At 44.0% G+C, this 18,162-nt stretch overlaps 2 protein-coding genes across 3 annotated transcripts in view; one reads left to right on the top strand and one right to left on the bottom strand.

Moving 5' to 3' along the window:
• Positions 1-511: 511 nt before the first annotated feature.
• KDELR3 (KDEL endoplasmic reticulum protein retention receptor 3) lies at positions 512-10,915 on the top strand. Of its 2 annotated transcripts, XM_026072462.1 has the most exons (5): positions 512-2,646; positions 4,621-4,721; positions 5,413-5,571; positions 5,856-6,108; positions 9,358-10,915. In XM_026072462.1, exons 1-5 carry the CDS (start codon positions 2,556-2,558, stop codon positions 9,396-9,398), a joined length of 645 nt encoding a protein of 214 aa, XP_025928247.1. In that variant the 5' UTR covers positions 512-2,555; the 3' UTR covers positions 9,399-10,915. The 2 variants fall into 2 exon arrangements, with proteins under 2 accessions (XP_025928247.1, XP_025928246.1); XM_026072461.1 differs by lacking the exon at positions 512-2,646 and having other exon boundaries at positions 4,429-4,721.
• Positions 10,191-18,162, bottom strand: part of DDX17 (DEAD-box helicase 17) — a 21,086-nt gene continuing 13,114 nt past the window's right edge. The window contains exons 12-13 of the mRNA XM_026072460.1: positions 14,088-14,327; positions 10,191-13,379 (exon numbers count right to left, since the gene is read on the bottom strand). Of these exons, the coding sequence (XP_025928245.1) occupies positions 12,856-13,379; positions 14,088-14,327 (764 nt within the window). The 3' untranslated portion in view covers positions 10,191-12,855. The remainder of the gene's footprint in view (positions 13,380-14,087; positions 14,328-18,162) is intronic.

Raw genomic sequence — 18,162 nt, 5'->3', positions numbered from 1 at the left:
CTTTACCTGGCAAATTCCTGCTGAAATCCAGGATGGCTCTGCTCCGGTGGCTGAAAACCTGGTTTCAGCCTGAATCACCACCACCTCAGACCCAGTTGTTCCTTTCCGATATTGTCCTTTAGTCTAAACTCTTCTCCCGCTYGGCTATTTGCTGCCTGGACGTACTTGCAGACTGCAGGCAGGGGCCCTTTCTCTGTTTCGCTAGGCTAAGCAAGTGTTTTCTAGTCAAACCAGGAAACCCGGGCTGAAAAAGCCCAGTACACCAGGTGTTGTAGAGGCAAAGAGGGAAAACACGGCAGCCAGCCTAATGGGCAAGGAGGAAATGTATGCAAATGTATTCAGAAAGGAATCTGGTAACGTTAATAAACTTGTTAGTCCTCTTCATAAGCACTGGGAATAATATTTTTACACTTTAATCATTAAGGATTTTACTCCAGACTGAGCCCATAAAGACATGCCAAAGGAAGAAGAATCGAAGGAAATTGCTGCAGGCAAAGCCTGGGGACAGAGTGGTCAGCAGCCAAAACTGGCCGCTGGACAAGAGCAGCGTGGGTCACGTAACCACGGTGGAGCAAAATTAGACTAATGGCCAGATACGATTTGCTTGGGGACAAGGTGACAAATTAAACCATTTATTTGTCATGGTTGTATTAAAGGAGCTTTACAGTAGCAATTAGATAATAAAAAGGGCCCCGTAGTGTTCTCCTATTGCTGAACCCATCTTGATGTGTCCCTCAGCTGGTACGGTGAGATCCTTCGTTCTTCACAGCTTAACCTCTGATGCAAGAACAAGATTTATCTCAAATAGATCAGTCGCCCATGACTGTTTCTGAATATATGAAAACTCTGTAACAAAGTCACTACTAATATCCTTTCCTTTTGGTTAAATTTATAAAAATGATAGTACATATGTATTTCTTTCACACAATATGTGCTTTATGTGTTTTTCAATCCACTTGCAGGAATCTATGATTAATATTTTCAGTGAAGTTTATTTAAAACCAGCCTTTGGGAGAACCTCTTTTCCTCTGAGGCTGGGCTCTTGGATGCTCTTGGTTTCCAGCTCATATCCGGGAGCAACACACAAGCCATGTTCCCTCCTCCCTCTCTCCGGAGCTTGGCTGTCCATGGCTGAGGCAGTCCCCAGGCTCTTTTCCAGCTGCTTCACCACAAATCCACATTTCTTTTGGAGGAACAACCAGAACCAGGCGCACCACTCAGGATGAGGACACTCAAAGGCCAAGTGCAGCGTCATTTGTCCTCAGCAGGGACACTTGCTGAGGAGACATAACTGCCCAGACTGAGGGCTACTTAGTTCTGTGTCCAGCCCCCAAGTATGGTCACTAAGGGAAATGGCTAAGGTCCAGAGCAGCATATATCAATATTCGGTGGTAGGCACCCCCAGCCCCCAGGAAGATGAGCGAAGAAGCCAGGAAGTGCCCTAAAATATTCAGGAAGATGAAGGTCCCCAGCACAGCAGAGAGGACAGTGCAGAGCAGGGGAAGGCTGCAGTGTTTTGGCACTCGAGGAGGGAGAGGGGGCAACTCTCTGCCGAGTCCAGACAGACCCAAGGGGGCTGGAGCCACGGTCACAATATAAAGTCACGCAAGCCAAAGACATTCAAATCGAATCTCTTCCCACCCCCTTCCTTTGATCTACTAGATGGAGAGGAGCGGAGGAGAGCTCTGGGTGAATGCCAGGAAATTTTTCCTAATAGCAATTTCTGTTAGGCTGGAGAATCACTGCCCAGAAAGTGCTGGAGTTAACACAGGACTGTGCACAGCTCTAGGGAGCAGGCTGCAGGGCACAAGGCTGCCCAGCTCAGAGCAAAACAGGGATTAATGTGTCAAAAGGGACCATCACCATCCCCTGAAAACCTGACACCCGGAGGACTGTTCCCCCCCTCCCCCGACCCTAGATGATGGATAATCATTTCCGTTTGCCTTTTCCCCTTTAAGGACACTTCCGTGTGTAATTTGAGACAAGTAGGGGAAAAAAGAGGAAGAGAAAAAAAAAAGAAAAAGAAAAAATAGCGCAGTTATTCCCGCCTCCTCCTCCTTTCTCTCCTCCCCAGACAGCCAGGAGCCACGTCACCCGGTGCTGGCTTTGGGATTGCTGAGCAGACTTAGCCTGGGTCCTTCCTAGGGACAAAACCCAACTTTGCTTGGGAGATTAGCCTAGAGGGGGGAGAGCTGGTGCCGCAGGGAGAGAAAACCCCTGGGGACAAATTGGTTCTGGTGGAGAGAAAATCTACCTTGAGGTAAATTTAAGCAAGGGAGGCTGTTCACCCTGGAAGGGAAAGTTGTGCAGGAAGAACGGGTGTTTTTTAATAGAGGGAGTCYGAATTCTCCTCCACCAGAAGAGACGACTCCATACGCAGATAAAAAGAAAGTTCAGTTGGAAGAGAACATCTACTTGATCAAGGCTAGGGCAAAAAAATTTACTGCTGAGTTTTACCAAGTAACAACCTTTTGGGGAAGCCGTAAAGGCTGTCCTAGCCCTGTCCACCCGTGCAAACACCCTGCTTGCTTTGCCTCTGAGGAGCCCGCGTAGCAATGAACGTCTTTCGGATCCTGGGAGATGTCTCCCACTTGCTGGCTATTATCATCCTGCTGCTTAAGATCCAGAAGTCTAAGTCCTGTGCCGGTGAGTTTTCTCCACCTGCTCTCACATCCCTTTCTTTGCACGCTGGGGAAGGAGGGGCCCCTTCTTGGAAGGTGACTGTGTGCAAGGTCCAAGGGAAAAAGCCATGGAGATGTATGGGCAGGGGGAGGTGAAATCAGGGCTGCTCAGGCTAGCAATAGCCTGTGCAAGCTGTCATCCCTCCCGGCCTGGGTTCTCGGAGAGAATTAAGCTTCCTTCTCCTTGCTTTTGCTCCTAGATCCYGCTCTGCTTCTTGTCCATCTTTCTCCTATTCCTTGCTGATACATCTTAATTTTTTGACAAGTTTGGGGGCCTTTGTAGAAGTTACCAGCAAATCCATCCCAGCCCAGGGTGATTTCCCCCACCAGGAGGGAGATGGATATGTTGGAAGGATGTGATGTGGCAAAGCACACGGCCTCGGTGCAGGTGTTTGCCTTGGGGTGATGAAACGAAGGGGTGGGTAATACGGCTGGAGGGAGGTGGAAACAAGCACAAGAAGTTGTGGCTGCACCAAAACCAACAATCCCTGGCAAAAGAAACACAGAGAGAAAGCAACGGAGGCACCTTTGCTAAGGGCAGCAAAACTCCTCAAGGACAGCTTTGTGCACAGCCAGCCCGCGTACTCCTAGGCTGCCAGCTGGCCACATGAAGCAGCAGATACGTAGTAATGCTCTGCACTTTCCACTCTGACATCCAAAAGACTGCACAGTCCCCAGATCAGCASCTGAGGAGGGGGAAGGCTTATCTTCACAGAGCCTTGGCCAATCACCCCTGGTTGAAACCATGTGTCTGGCATTACTCAGTGAGACAGGAGATGAACTGGACAAGATCTCCCAGCTCATGTGGGTGCTGCTTTAGGCAGGATGCCCTGCAAGCCTGCAGGCAGGTACCAGAGCCTCCCCCAGGCCCTGCTGAGCGGGCCTGTGTGAGGAAATTGGAGCAGTTGCTTCCCAAAGGAGTATTTTGTTCAGAGTTCACAAATTCCTCTCCTAAGGGGTCTCAGGGCTGGGTTGCTGTGCCACAGCAGTTATCACAGGTAGAAAAACTATATGATTTTACTGCATTTCTCCACCCTCTCCACACTGCTCCTCATGCTGGATGCCTAGCCAGTGGTGACTAAGCACCATCAGCATCCGTGGGCTGCTCCCTGATCCCTCAGCTTTTGCCTAATGTGGCAGATGCCACATCACATAAACCCACGACAAGGTAGGCAGGCGTGCGAAGGGGGCAAGGAAGGGAAAAGAAAGGCATTTAAATGACAGTAAGGGTTGAATTGGCCAAAGAAGTGAATCTGCCAACCAAGAGTCATTCCCAACAGTTCAAAGCAGGGCCCAGGGCCATCAGAAGGAGTTTGCCCTACCACTTAAGGAGACTCTGGCCTGGTCCAGAGGTAGGTCTAGAGTTACCAGGGCTCCCGCTTGAGCTATTCTTGATGTCATCAGTATTCCCTTATTAAAGTCACTAATGTGCATGATAACCCCATTGCAGCAACATCCCCAGTTAACCTGGCTTGTGCACTCTGGCACCCACTTGACTTTCATCTAGCCCCAACAAGTGAATACTTACGCAATTACCTGTCCTGGCCCAGATGGCCAGTTACAAAGACAGATTTGGCTCAGGTGAACATTGGTCATGAGGGTCAGTAGGGCACAGCTTCAGCCAGGCCCAACACCAGCGCAATAGGCACTTACTATCCACATCCAATGAGTTCCTGAGTGTACTGTGATTTACCAAACACCTCCAGCAGTAAAAAGGAACCCCTACCCTGATCACCCACCCCTGGAAATATCAATTCTCCCCTCAAAAAAAAATGCCTGAAAGAGTCCATCTTGCACAAAAACTTAGAAATGTTCCCTTTCACACAAAGAAATATGCATGTATACCACAGTTTTYAAAGAAGATGTAAGGGAAAACCTGCCATCCTAAAGATTTTTCCTCTCATCTACCTTACCTTACTTTCTTCTCCCTGTGCTGCAGGTATCTCTGGGAAAAGTCAGATTCTTTTTGCCCTTGTCTTCACAACCCGCTATCTGGACCTGTTCACAACCTTCATATCTCTCTATAACACCATGATGAAGGTAAGGAGAGGGAGAAGTTCTAGTGCAAGCAGCCACATCAGCTCATCATGGTTCCTCAGGGAAGGTGAGGGTAAACATCCACTAAGTCACTTTTTCAACCAGGGGGAGGAAAGAGCAATTGCATCTTCCTCACCTATCTCTCATGCTTCTCATGAAGCCACTGAAGCCACAGCAGGCTGTACACAGGCAGGTCAGAGAAAGACTCTTCCTTTGGGGTCACCATCCCTCCATTGACAAGAAGCCCAGACAGCAGAAAATCCCTTCTCTGTGGTAAATGAGCAAGCTGACCCCACCACACTGTTAGTACCACCAAGACCAGGAGCAAGATCAAGAATCAAGCTTGTGTGTCCTTCCACAGCAGAAGCATTAACAGTTGGCTGCCACCAAGCCAACCTCTTCACATAGTGCCTTAAAGAGCTCAAACAAGTGTGATCCTCATGGTGGACAGAATGGCAATCTTTAGTTAACTTGATCACTGGCATATCTCTAGCAGTAGCAGGGAGGGAAAGCAATCCTGGGCCTTCTGCAAGTCAGCGTAGAGCAAGAGTTCACTCCTGTCTCACCCCAGCACAGGCCCACCAGAACCAGGTTAACAGATTTTGACTTTGGCAAAGCTATTCTAAGTCAAGCCTCTCTTTAAGCATGGATGTGATCAAAGCTAAGATCTTGCCATCTTCTTTCCCTCTCCCAGGTCATTTTCTTGATATGTGCCTACATCACTGTGTACATGATCTATGTGAAATTCTGGAAAACATTCGACAGTGAGAATGACTCCTTTCGCCTTGAATTCCTCTTGGTCCCTGTCACAGGCTTGTCGTTTCTGGAGAATCACAGCTTTACACCCTTGGAGGTAAGGAAAACATGAAAGGGGAGGGTAAACGGCAGTCTGATATTATACAGTAAAACCATGTAGAAAAGGCAAGGTTAGCAGTCCTTGAAGAGCATACTATGTAGAGAGTGGCTCAGCATTGTCTTCTCTCAGTCCCAACAAAGCAGGTTCATTTTCCACAACTCCAAAAGCACTACTTGTCCTGCTTTGCATATCAGTGCTCTGATTGCTAAATTAAATCTTTGGGCCCTACTGCAAATCAACCAGCATTGAGATTCTCCACTGTCTCATTTTTCATCTCACAGATACTGTGGACCTTCTCCATCTACCTGGAGTCAGTGGCTATCCTTCCTCAGCTCTTCATGATCAGTAAGACAGGGGAAGCAGAGACCATCACAACACACTACCTTTTCTTCCTGGGCCTCTACCGTGCTCTCTACATTGCCAACTGGATATGGCGCTACCACACAGAGAAATTCTATGACCAGATTGCAGTAGTTTCTGGGGTGGTACAAACCATCTTCTACTGTGATTTCTTCTATCTCTACGTTACCAAAGGTAGGTAAAGGAGTCGGTTTAAAGTCCACAACATGCATTCAGCATTCTTGCAATGTATGGTGGAGCAGCAGCTTGCCATTGGTCAATCCTTAGATGACTTTACTGATCCTGTACTATATTTGTGATGTGTATTATCCACCTAAAATCCATTTTAGAAAACACGTCTGATGAATGCAAATGGTATCTCTGGTCACAAGRCTCTAGACATGCATGTGAAACAAAGTAGAAATTTAATCAGAAATAAGTCTGGTTTAACTCCACCCCAGGAAGTTAATGATTTAGGTATATTCATTTCCAACTACATTTGAAAGTTTATGAATCATGCAAAAAACCTTAGAGGGAAGAAGAAAATAGTGGGAGGCAGACAACATACCTGAGTAAGCAACTACAGACATATGGAGATTTTATTAAGACTATTTTTTCTTTTGGTGGAAAAGGTGTAACATTCTCAAAAATTGATTCTGTAGGAAGACAGAAGGCATTTACATGTACAAGACACTTCTTTCTGTTTTCCAAAATAAGATGCCCCTTCCTCTTCAGTGCTGTGTTTTGGTAAATGGCTTAGGYACCAGTGCTCACAGACCTAACAAGCTCACCAAGGGCATAAAATTATATAGAACATACTATGGTTTGTTTAGGCTAAAGTATGCTTTAAAATGCTTTTATGTTTAGTAGAATGGAATTTGATGAAATCTAGCTGAGTGAACACTTTCTTTCTCCTTCACGTTCCTGAACTAGCCTGCCAAAACCAGTAGTGATAGTGTGTGTTAGATGTTTAGATAGATGGATCTTTAGCAGCTTCATACAATACACCTGCTAATAGAAAGATGACAGGAGCACTGAGCAGGTGGCTGGCCTTTATGGATTAAGTCTTCCTTCTGTCACGAAAACACATCTGTAGCCAGAAAATTACTTTGTAAAACTGCCATTATGCTGCTCCACATCAATTCCTTTATTTACTAACTCCTATTTCAGCTTCACTCAGTTAATGTGTCCTGTGCCCTTCTATATTTTGTTAAAATTCCACACCCCTTGCAACTGTGGAGAATGGAACAAAAGGGAAAACACCTGCTGGCTTTCAGTCTTGCATCACTAGTAGTAAGACCACAAAATTTAGATGATACAGGAGGCAGAAGAAAAAACATTTGTCCCTGGGACATCACAGCAGGAAGAGAATTACATTTTTTTCTTTTCCATAAATGTTCTGAATCATAGGAAAAAAGGGGGATTGAAGATATGCAAATGTTTTGCAGTAGTTTATGAAAGCCAGCAATATTTTAGCAGGTTGCATCTATCTTCCACTCTTGCAAAAATTTCAGCTTTTTGATAACATTGTTTACATAGAAGAGCTCAGACAAAATACCAGTGATTCTCATAAGAAGAGCAAAGATGTGTTATGTAAATAAATCTATTTAATAAGACCTCAGACCTATACCAAAGCATTGTAAAGGGATTTCTATATAATACAGCTTCTCTTAACCTTGTTTTCAAAACTAGCTGAGCTGCTTTCAGTTTAACACAACAAGGGCCTAAAAGATATCCCATGGAAGTTTTCAGCCCCAAAAGTTTGTATTTCACAGAATTGTTGAGGTTGGAAGGTACCTCTGAAGACTGTCTAGTCCAACTCTCCTGCTCAGGGCCGTGTCCAGTCAGGTTTTGAGTATTTCTAAGGACAGAGACTGGGCAACCTGTTCCAGTGTTTGACCACCCTCCCAGTAAAAGAGTTTTGTGTTTAAATGGTATTTTCTTTATTTCAATCTGCACCCATTGCCTCGTCTTGTCACTGGGTGCCACTGAGAGGAGCCTTGATTTGTCTCCTGTACTTCCCCCATCAGGTATTTATATACATTGATATGATCCCCTGGAGCCTTCTCTCTCCAGGCTCAGTAGTCCCAGCTTTCTCAGTGTCTCCCTGTACAACAGATGCTCCAAGCCTTTATTCATCTTTGTGGCCCTTCACTGGACTTACTCCAGTACATTCATGTCTCAGAGCTCAGAACTGGACACAGCACTCCAGATGTGGCCTCACCAAGTCTGAGGGGAAGGATCATCTCCCTCAACCTGCTGCCAACTCTCTTCCCCTAAGGCAGTGCAGGAGGCTATTGCTCTCCTCTGCTGCAAAGGCACTTTTCTGGCTCCTGTTCAACTTCCCCTCAGGGCCCTCAGGTCCTTCTCTGCCAAGCTGCTCTGCAGCCAGTTGGCCCCCAGCTTGTACTGGTGCCTGGGGTTATTCCTCCCCAGGTACAGGACTTGGCGTTTCCTTTTGCTAAAGTTCATGTGGTTCCTCTCTGCCCATTTCTCCAGCCTGTCAAGGTCCCTCTGAATGGCAGCACAATTATCCAGTGTTATCAACCACTCCTCCCTGTTTTGTACGGTAACTTTGCTGAGGGCGCACTCTGTCCCACTGTCCAGGTCATTAATGAAGATGTTAAACACTGTTGGCCCCAGTACTGACCCCTGAGGGACACCGCTAGTGACTGGCCTCCAGCTGGACTTTGTGCTGCTGATCACCACCTGCCCAGGCAATCTCCCACCCACATACAAACCAGGCCAACCCTGCTTGCTTTCCAAGATTAGATGAGATTGTGCATGCTCAGTGTGGCCATAGGCCATTTGTTTGTGTAACATTCACTTTCTATACAAAAAGAGCTCAGGTTGCTCTCCCACTGCCAAGGGTGCAGCAGCAGACCTCATATCACATCATCAAGCAAAAACTGGGGTAATTAAGGCCATGCATGAGCAAGAGCAACTACGGAAGAGGAAATATTAAGTACTTCAGGTTACTTTCTCCTTTAGCATAAAGGAGAATTCTAAGTAAATTTTGGAGTGTCCCACCCTTAGAAGCAAGTATTGATCTCCTATCAGGGATCAAATATAAATATTTCCCTTCTCAGGGCTCTTAAATTTTACCATTCTCACTAAATTCTTCTATATACTGCTTCCACACTGAACAAAGCAGCAGGATTTTCTGGAGCTGTTAGCATACAGTAGTAACTGAGGACAAGCAACTTTTTTACCTGAAGACAACATGATTTTATACCTATTTCAATAAATAAGGAACTAATATCACATAGAGAATTGCTTGAGAATGTCCCATTTGGTACCTGTAATTTCACTGTCCTTTGCAAGCCTAACAATCCACCATCTAGCACTCTTAAGTTAGCCATCTCAAAAAAATATTTGCTGAAACAATTAAACAGTTTAATTCCCCAAAGTTCCTTCATTATGTTCTCTTTTTTCTCTGCACAGTCCTAAAAGGAAAAAAGCTAAGTCTTCCAATGCCTGTTTGAAGATGTTTCCATAAATACAAGAAACTCCTGAGGATGAAGCTCTGAGATCGCAGCTTTCCTTTCCTGCCCCTTGTTGACCAAACAAATGACTCAGCTGAGTTTCAGTTCCATGCCAGGAAGACACTGAGGCTTGGAAAGCTGGTATGCTTTTGACCTGTATGGGACTTTGCCTCAGTGTTTTTTCCTCCCCCGCTCCTTTTCTTCTAGTAAATGGTGCTGGTCAATACTGCAGTAGCGCAAACTATTCTCTCCTCCCTCTCTCCACAGCATCCACCTCCAAAACATGCCTCTACCTTGGCCCTGGGGCACCACAAGGAATAAAAAGGAAGTTGTCACTACCCATTTAGCCCTTCAGTCTTAAACAGCCAGTGGTAAAGAGGATATGGTATTATCAAATCTGGTAATACACAAAGGCCACTGACCCACTTCACATGTGACCACATATGAGGTGGCAGACACTACAAACTATTACTGTACTTGTCTATGAACTAGTATCCACCTGCAACTTAACTCTGCTTTATCCCCATTCTATTCAGGTCCCGTAACATTCAGGAAAAACACATTCCCTTCAAATGACAAGAATCTTCCAATTCTACAGATACTCAAACATCTCATCACTTATTTTCTTTCAGTGACAATTCCTAATGTTCTACAGACAGGGAACATTTTTAATTAAAATTCAGTACATTGCCAATAGATGTTTCCTTCTCCTTCAACTTGATTTTTATAAGAACTGGGAAAAATGGGGGTAAAGACTGTTTTACGCGCCGAAAATAAAGACCAAGTTCACAATTTATTGACAACAGTGTTTTTATTTATACCTACAAAAGAAAACAAGATGGTATCAAAAGGACAATTTACAAACTAAGAATAGTAACATAGCTCTTAGTATCCTGTGTCTGAACACCACAGATCTATCAATCGCTCAATTCAAGTCTTCATTAATACAACAGGAATGTGTTCAGAGACCAGCAAATGTGTGAAACAAAATGCTGATCCCACACAAAGCCACTAACCTTTCCATTGTTCAGAGAAGTCCAAACAATAAGTTGCTTCAGGAAGTGGGAGGGGAGGAGACACCCAACTTGACACTCCCACAAACTTTTACATATTGAAAACAATGCAAACAAATCTAGACGCTAATGCTTTATCCACAAGGGCCCTTCAGCTGGTATATGGAACAGAGCAGCGAGCACCAGGTGGGACGGGGCAGCACATGCCATGGTGCATTGATGCCTTCAATCCAGTTAACACTCTGAACTGAACATGAGACCCTGGGCTTCAGCTGACCTCAAGTTACAATAAAGCACTGCAAGACTTGGCATATATGTTTACAYGTGCGCAAGTCCCCCCAAAAAGAAGTGAAAGCTGTAGCAGACTATAAGGCAGCTTTGGTGGTCCAGAGACCCTTTCTAAAGCCATTCAGCAAGATGTCCCACTCCTACATTCCTCACACACATTTCTGCATTGAATTCACAAATAAAATAAAATAAAATAAAAATAAAATAAAATAAAAAGATAGCTCCACAATTGCTTGTGAGGGAGGCCAAAGACACATCAGTCAGTGCCTGGATAAAAGAAGTGTTTCTGGCTTTCACTTAACACAAGCAAAGAAACTTCCTGCCCAAGCCCAAGAATTTGAAGATGGGATGAGGGAAGCAAAGGTTCTGGAAGATCTCTCCCTTTTCCCTCTGATGCTGTCAATAACCTACCTGTGTATCATACAAACAACGCATTCATCCCCCCAAATTATACTCTGGCAAGAAATTAAAAACAAAAAACCCTCTGCATAAGCAAGCTCTTTTCCCGGGCTATAAGAAGCTCCACTCTGCTACAAAAGGAGTGGGCTGCCTTGTTCATCCATATGCAAGAACACCAACAGAAAAAAATCTGCACTCTCATAATGCAAGGATTATTGCCTCCCAAACCAGGAGATGTATCCATTCTTTTGCCACATTATTAGATCAAAAACAGCCAACTCCTATTACCATCTACTGTCTCTGAACCATCTGCTATTAAGCAACCACAAGTCGACAACATGCTTTACTAAAGGGGAAAACCCTTCACACCCACCTTAGCCTGTAAAATAAACAAATTTTATTTATGTATTTACTAAAATTTCACTCTTTTCTAACATTTTCTAAAATGCTACCTACCTGCAAGAGCTGAGCTCAAAGGGACCAATGGAATGGGGAAATGCATTCAAAAACCAGGAAAAGCAGTAGTCAGATCAAGGTACAAAAGAAAGAAAGCTTCAGAATTAAGATGCACTAACCAGCTCACTCCTTACCTCATGAAGAGGGGATTCCAGGCAAATCTCCTCCTCTTCCATTCCTCCCCTTGACCTCCCCCCCCCCCACCAAGCCCACCCTATTCAAACCTCTTAAGTGTGGAAAACTCTGTCACATTTTTTTCAGCATAGCAGCATTCAGAACATTCCCCGTGGCAAAGTTGCTACATTCATGAAGGACAGACAAGCAATATGCTGATCATCATCTCAGTTCTGGTTAGTTTCTGGGATCTCGAATGAGAATCATCTCAATAACCCCAACAATAGGAATCTGAGAGCAGAAAGTGTAACCAGACTCCATGTACTTGTGATGCTGCAATTTAACAATCACAGGGGAAAAAACTTATCTGGCTAAACATTACAGCAGTAGTTCCTACAGTGACTTTATCTGATTTTCAGATATCAAATCCAAGTCAGGTTTGGTCTCTGACACTGGRATTTTAATCCCATCTTTCCTACTGCAGGCTGCTACAGGTACCTTTAAGGTCATTTCAGAAGAAGGGCTGCTGCTTCCAGAGCTGCAGAAAATGCCAACCAGAATATAAGTGGGGCATTACTCAGAACGCTGCCAAGCTGAGACAAATGAGCAGACTTTTCCTGTAGAAAGTCACTTATGGTAGATTACAAGCAACAATAGTGAGCTATTAAAAAAAAATTAAGATTAGGAAAAATGAGCATTGCTCCCTTGCATTTATCATGTTAAATGAAGTGCTTTTTGGCTCCCCAAAGTTTCCCACCTCTCTTGATACTTCCTGAAATTAAGTTAACATATTACAGAACAGAAACTTCCTCCCCTCAAAAGCAAGTTTTCACACAAACCTTAGACACCAAGATGATCGAGCTGGGACCTATCTGCCTTATACCCATTTCTTTTAGAGAAAATAAAATTTCCAATTTCCTCAACATGCAAGACAAAAAATAATAAATTTTCCAGTCAACTATATATATATCTCTTTAAAAAAAAAGAAAAGAAAGAAAAGAAAAGAAAAAAGAAAAAGAAAGACAGGGTCAGTAATGTGGACTGGGGGCCATTTTTGATGGGCTTAAGGGATTTGAATGGTGAATTCTAAATCTAACCTGCATGAGACATCACAATGGGAAAGAAGAGAAAGAAAAGGTTCCTTTAAATGCAAGAGGTCTACACTGGACACCAGCAGGTGAGTGGTCTCATTTGCGTGAGGGGGGAGGGGGCGGGGGTGGGGGTGGATACTGGTAGGTGGCAGTCTGTCCCATATAGCCCATCACATTAGTGGCAGGAGGCTGAGGAAACTGTTGTGACATGAGAGGCTGTGGCTGCTGGCCTGAGCGCCCCACCATCCCTGCATACTGCTGTTGGGTAGTGCTCTGTGAGGTTCTCCCAGCGGTGGCAGCTGTGGTGCTGGCACCATAGCCACTAGCACTGTACTCTGCAGTGCCATAGCCACTCGTGCCATAGGCAGCTGCTCCATAGCTCCCTTGAGTGTAGCCATACTGGCTCTGTGCTGCCCCAAAAGCAGAATTTGGGCTCCCATAGGCACTGCCATAGGTCTTGTTGGCTCCGTTGGCATAACTGTCACCACGCTCACGGTCTCTGAAGCCACCTGAGTCTCTCCGGCCTTCCTTCACTCCCCGGAGCCTCCTGTCACACTCTTCCTGGTACATCAGGTTAGGGTTGTTTACTGAACTGCTTGTACGGTAACGAGAACGACCTCCTGGCGATGGATACATCAAGATTTACTACCATGAACAAGTCTCAAACAACAAGCTCTCATAATTGTGCTAACCTCTCTCACTCTTCTATTCACTGCATCTATAATTTTGCCCACAAGGAGCAAATTCTTTTGACTGGCTATAAATTCCCTGCACAGCTGGGCATACATCTCTTCATTTTATTCAAGGTGTAGATACCAAGTTCAAAGAATATTCTTAATGCAAACACTCAGCAACAACAACAACAACAAAAAACACAGAAAAAAGCCACTACTAACTTGAAAGTATATCAAAGCTTATTATTCCATCAGGGAAGTAGGAAGAAAAAGTCTCAACCCCTAAAATTCAAGTCAGTGTATCACCTCACGGACTTCAATTTTGCTCATGCATGCACACACATCCTCTTGCCTGTGTTCAGGCAGGAGCTGCAAGCAATTAATAACTCGAGCAAAAGCAGCTCCATGAGGAGCTGATCAGAAGAAAAAAATTTTATATCTAAAATAAAACAGTGATCTACCTCTCAGTTGGACAGAAATACTACATTTATGTAAGGTTTTGAGACCTCAGGTACAAAAAGCTTTATTACTAATCTACTGTTTGTTACCTTAGACTTGTGCATATTGAGATCACTTCCTTATCCCCTTCTAATCCTCCCTCCCTCAAAATAGGAAACCTATTCCCTGTGTAGCCCTTTTCCCATGTGCCTTTACCTCCACCACCACCTCCACCTCCTCTGTGGTCCACAAGTTGCATCAGTTTCGGATTGATGGCTTGATTGGCTTCTTCCAACACTTTGATAAGCTCCCTGGCCTGTTTCAGGTTTCCTGGTGTGAAGAATGTGTAGGCAGTACCCTTGTTGGTACTACGTGCGGTACGGCCAATACGGTGCACATAATCTTCAGAGCTGTTCGGATAGTCGTAGTTTATCACAAATTTAACATCTTCCACATCTTGTGAGGTGCCCAGGTGCGAAGCACAGTGAAGGGGTGGGGTTGAGGAAAGGGGAGAAGAAGAGAGGACGTGCCAACGAAAGGTGGGGAGCACGAATGCAGGTGACAGTAATAAGAAAAAAAAACAAAGTTAGTAATTGCATGGAATAAATACAAGACAGACTCATCCCAAAAGAGTAGAAGACTGAAATTTAAGATCATCAGGAACAAAGATCAGCGTCCTGAAAACTAGTGGCAATTTTAAAGCAGTTTTTCCCTGCATTCAATTTCATCCTCCCCGGAATGCATTTCTCCATCTTCATCTGTTAAAGACATTGATGTTTATGAATTAGCTAATTGAATTTAGTACTTTCTCAAAATACAATCTCAAAAGTGAAAATGCCACCATCGGACACAGCAAACTGGGGTGAAAGAAGGGTAGAACTGCCATAGTAAGAGCTTTTACTCTGTTGGGAGAAGTCTAGCAAATAATAACAGTAATGAGATCACTTACCTTCCACTTCATAACATGAAATAAAATGCAAGCCTTTTAAATTTTTACTTTTCTTTTATAGTCCTAATAAAACTCAACTATTTTCCTAGCCTGAAGTTTACGACATTTCAATTACAGTAGTATTATTCAGCCAACTTATTAAAAATTCTTCAGATCAGAGCTAGAGTATCTTTAACTTGGCTTCCTAGTTATCACAAGAATGCATTGCACTAACATTTCACCATGCTGTCCAGTCCAGTTCTGGGAAACTTTTGTACTTTGGACAATCCTAAATTCTATCAACAATTCTCTACTTCCAATGTCAGACAGAAGTAGGAAATTAAACGCTTAAAATTGCTCAGTGTGTAAAACAATATTAAAATTTAGAACAGATCAGAACCACATGCCTTGAAAGTCAGACTTCATAAACTTATGGGACTGAAACAAAGTAAATGTTAGTGTAACACTTCAGTGAAAGCATCTAAAGTATCAAAAGCACCTATTTGCTATAATATGCCATGTTTAAAAAAAGCATGGTATTACAGTAAGTGCCCTAACAGCTCACGAAAAAAAAATCTGCATTTTAAAAAGAATATTCTGAAAATATCCAAGATAAAACACAGATTTTTGTGATTTTTTTTTTTTTTTTTTTTTAAAGAGAGAAACATTCTCTGTTTGTTACCAGACCGATGCACACTCCCTCCTCCTGTGGGAAACCGCTGCAGCCGATCCCGTCTCTTTGCCTTTTATTTTTGGCGGCCTCCTTTCGAAAACTCCGCCCTCTGACACGGGACCACTGGAGCGCGGGGAGCATGCATCAAGGGTCCGTGGCAGCGAGAAGTCCCCACACACGCTCGCTCTGTGAACTGGCTTAGACGCTTCTCTGTAGCCCCATTTGGTTGTGAAGCGCCGGAGAACCTGGGTTCAGGTAAAAGTTTCAGGTCCTCCAATGCTTTTTGTCCCCTATTTGGGGTTCTTTGGGGCAATTGTCAAAAAAAATGAAAATACAAAAATTACATCCAAAGGGTCAGCTGCATCTATTGCCCAGACTGCATCAATTTCAAAGGGGATGTAGGAAAAATAAAAACAAGAGGGTTATAGTGGCAAGAGGGGGACTTTATGTCTGTTTCTTATTACAGCAAAGGGGGGGGCTCCTCAGTCTTTGCTGACTCCAAAGTCCTGAATCACACCAAAAAAAGGGAGTGAGAAGGCAGGTTTCACAGGGGGCTGCGCGAGTCTCCAGCTAGGGTCCTTGGTACAACAGGTTTTTTTTAAAAAGGGGAAAGTGAAATAAAGAGAGGGGTACATATGACAGATTGCATCTTCACAGCCAGGGTGTAACTAGTCTGACAAGCAGCAGGCTACATGATCCTTAGACAGTCCCATTTTGCACATCCATCAGTAGCAAAGCAAGTTGAATTACAATTGAGGATACAAAGACGTGCTTTCCTGGCAGAAAGCACAAGGAATTGCAGCTACCAATGTAGACAGTACTGACTTGATTGGGAAGGAGCGGGGAGAATGCAAAGGCAGGAAAAGGAAAATGGAAGGGTGTTTTCCAGACTGGGAAGTGGTCCTGGTAGAGCACGTAGCTGGCTGAAGAAAGACCAGTGCAAGTACAAGATTTGGCTTCTCCAGTCTAGCATGCTCCAAGGTGTTTGTGCACAGTCACAGTCTTCCTGCGCTTTTAGAAGATAATGTAGCAGGATCAAGAATTGAAACTGTAAAACATTTTTGACAGCTACCTGGGAAACATGCCCTTTGGCAGACCATCAGAACACCCTATAGTACAGACAGCCTCTGATTATTAATCAGGAGGGATATAAACTAGCAAACACGCTAGTCTAGAGAGCTGCTTCGACCACCAGTGTAGATGTGCCCCCATCCCTGCACTGAGAATGATCTGCAGCTGATATCAAAGCTTCTGTTAAAGAAAACAAAACAAAAGAAATTCAGTGCTTTTAGTTTAATAGAGTGAACAAAAAATAAATAATTAAAAAAAAAAAAAATCAGTGCAGAGACAGGACCTCACTCCAGGGAATTATCACAAAGAAGTCATTATGGGACTCAGAACTTACCTGGAAGAAGCTTTTTTGAAACCAATGTTCCATTAGGAAGAGGGAAAGCCCTGGTGACTCAGCCAAAAGGCGCGCGCCCCTGTTTTATGTTATTTAGGTAGAAGCCTTCACTTTCCAGGATCTTGGAGGAAGTCGTCCAGAAGTTTGCCAGTTAAGTGACTTATTTTAAGAAGCAGCAAACTCAGGGCCCCAAAACAAGCAGAGATGTTGTTCAGTAACAAGAAACAGACTCTGGTACCTTTCCCCCACGGCTCAGGTGAAGTGGAGAATGGGAAGTGGGAGACTGTTTTCTGGAGTGTTATCCAATTGAGTAGTTTTGGGGGAGTGTTTTTGGAGGGGGTGAAACTGTTTTAAATGTCTAGGCAAGATGCACAAAGAAGCTACCAGCACATAGCAAGCCTGTTTAAAAAATGCTGCTACAGAAGCAGCTCTCTTTCATACAAACTGGTTTCAGGCCTCAGTCCCTTCTCCCAACAGGCCCAAGTTCTAACTGCACAGGTCCAGACATGACCCTAGAGGGCAGAGACTGAAGTCCATATAATCACCTCTCTGAGGAAGTGTTGGACATTTTTGGAGGGGGGAGGGGAAGGAGGGGTGAAGGTTGTGTGAACAAAGGCTGCCAAGTCTAATAATGGTCTGCCTGTATTTAAGTGATCATACGATGCACAGTGCAGCCACCCTTTCAAGCATATGTAAAAACAGAGCTCATGTAACCGAAAATTTTAATAAACTAGAGATTTTCCTGAGCTTATTTGCAATGACTTGCAAAAGTTTTTTCTAAAATTTACCATAATGACACATCAAGCCCCAAGTAGTAGCTTCTCCAAACTCAGGTAGCATGGTATATTCAATGCTCATTATTAAACTCAGAGCACTTTATAAGTCATCTTTCTCTTCTACAGTGGGCAGATGTATAAGGACTGTGCTTAGCATACAGTGTTTCACAATACAAATATGCTTATTAAAAGAAGCGGGCACAACTGATGCATCCAGACAGATCATTTTCATCCACCAAAACAGAACTGTGCAATTTTGATTCAGTTACACATTTGGGTAGTACTATATTAAAGGCCTTATATAATCTCAGTGGTCCTGCCTAGAAGGAACACAGAGGAGGGAAGGCTACATGTCAAGACCAAAGATCTGGAGCAGTGCTTTCTCAGATGTGAATACATCTGCTGGGTAAACRTGTGCACACTGGGGTTTGTATGTACAGATCTGTGATGCAGCATACAGGGAAAATAATTAACTATTTGCTGTTGAACTGCTCTATCACAACTTCTTA

Source organism: Apteryx rowi, unplaced genomic scaffold (genome assembly GCF_003343035.1).
Source record: "Apteryx rowi isolate R43461 unplaced genomic scaffold, aptRow1 scaffold_343, whole genome shotgun sequence".
NCBI classification, from domain to species: Eukaryota; Metazoa; Chordata; class Aves; order Apterygiformes; family Apterygidae; genus Apteryx; species Apteryx rowi.
This window is presented reverse-complemented; position numbering and strand designations above follow the sequence as displayed.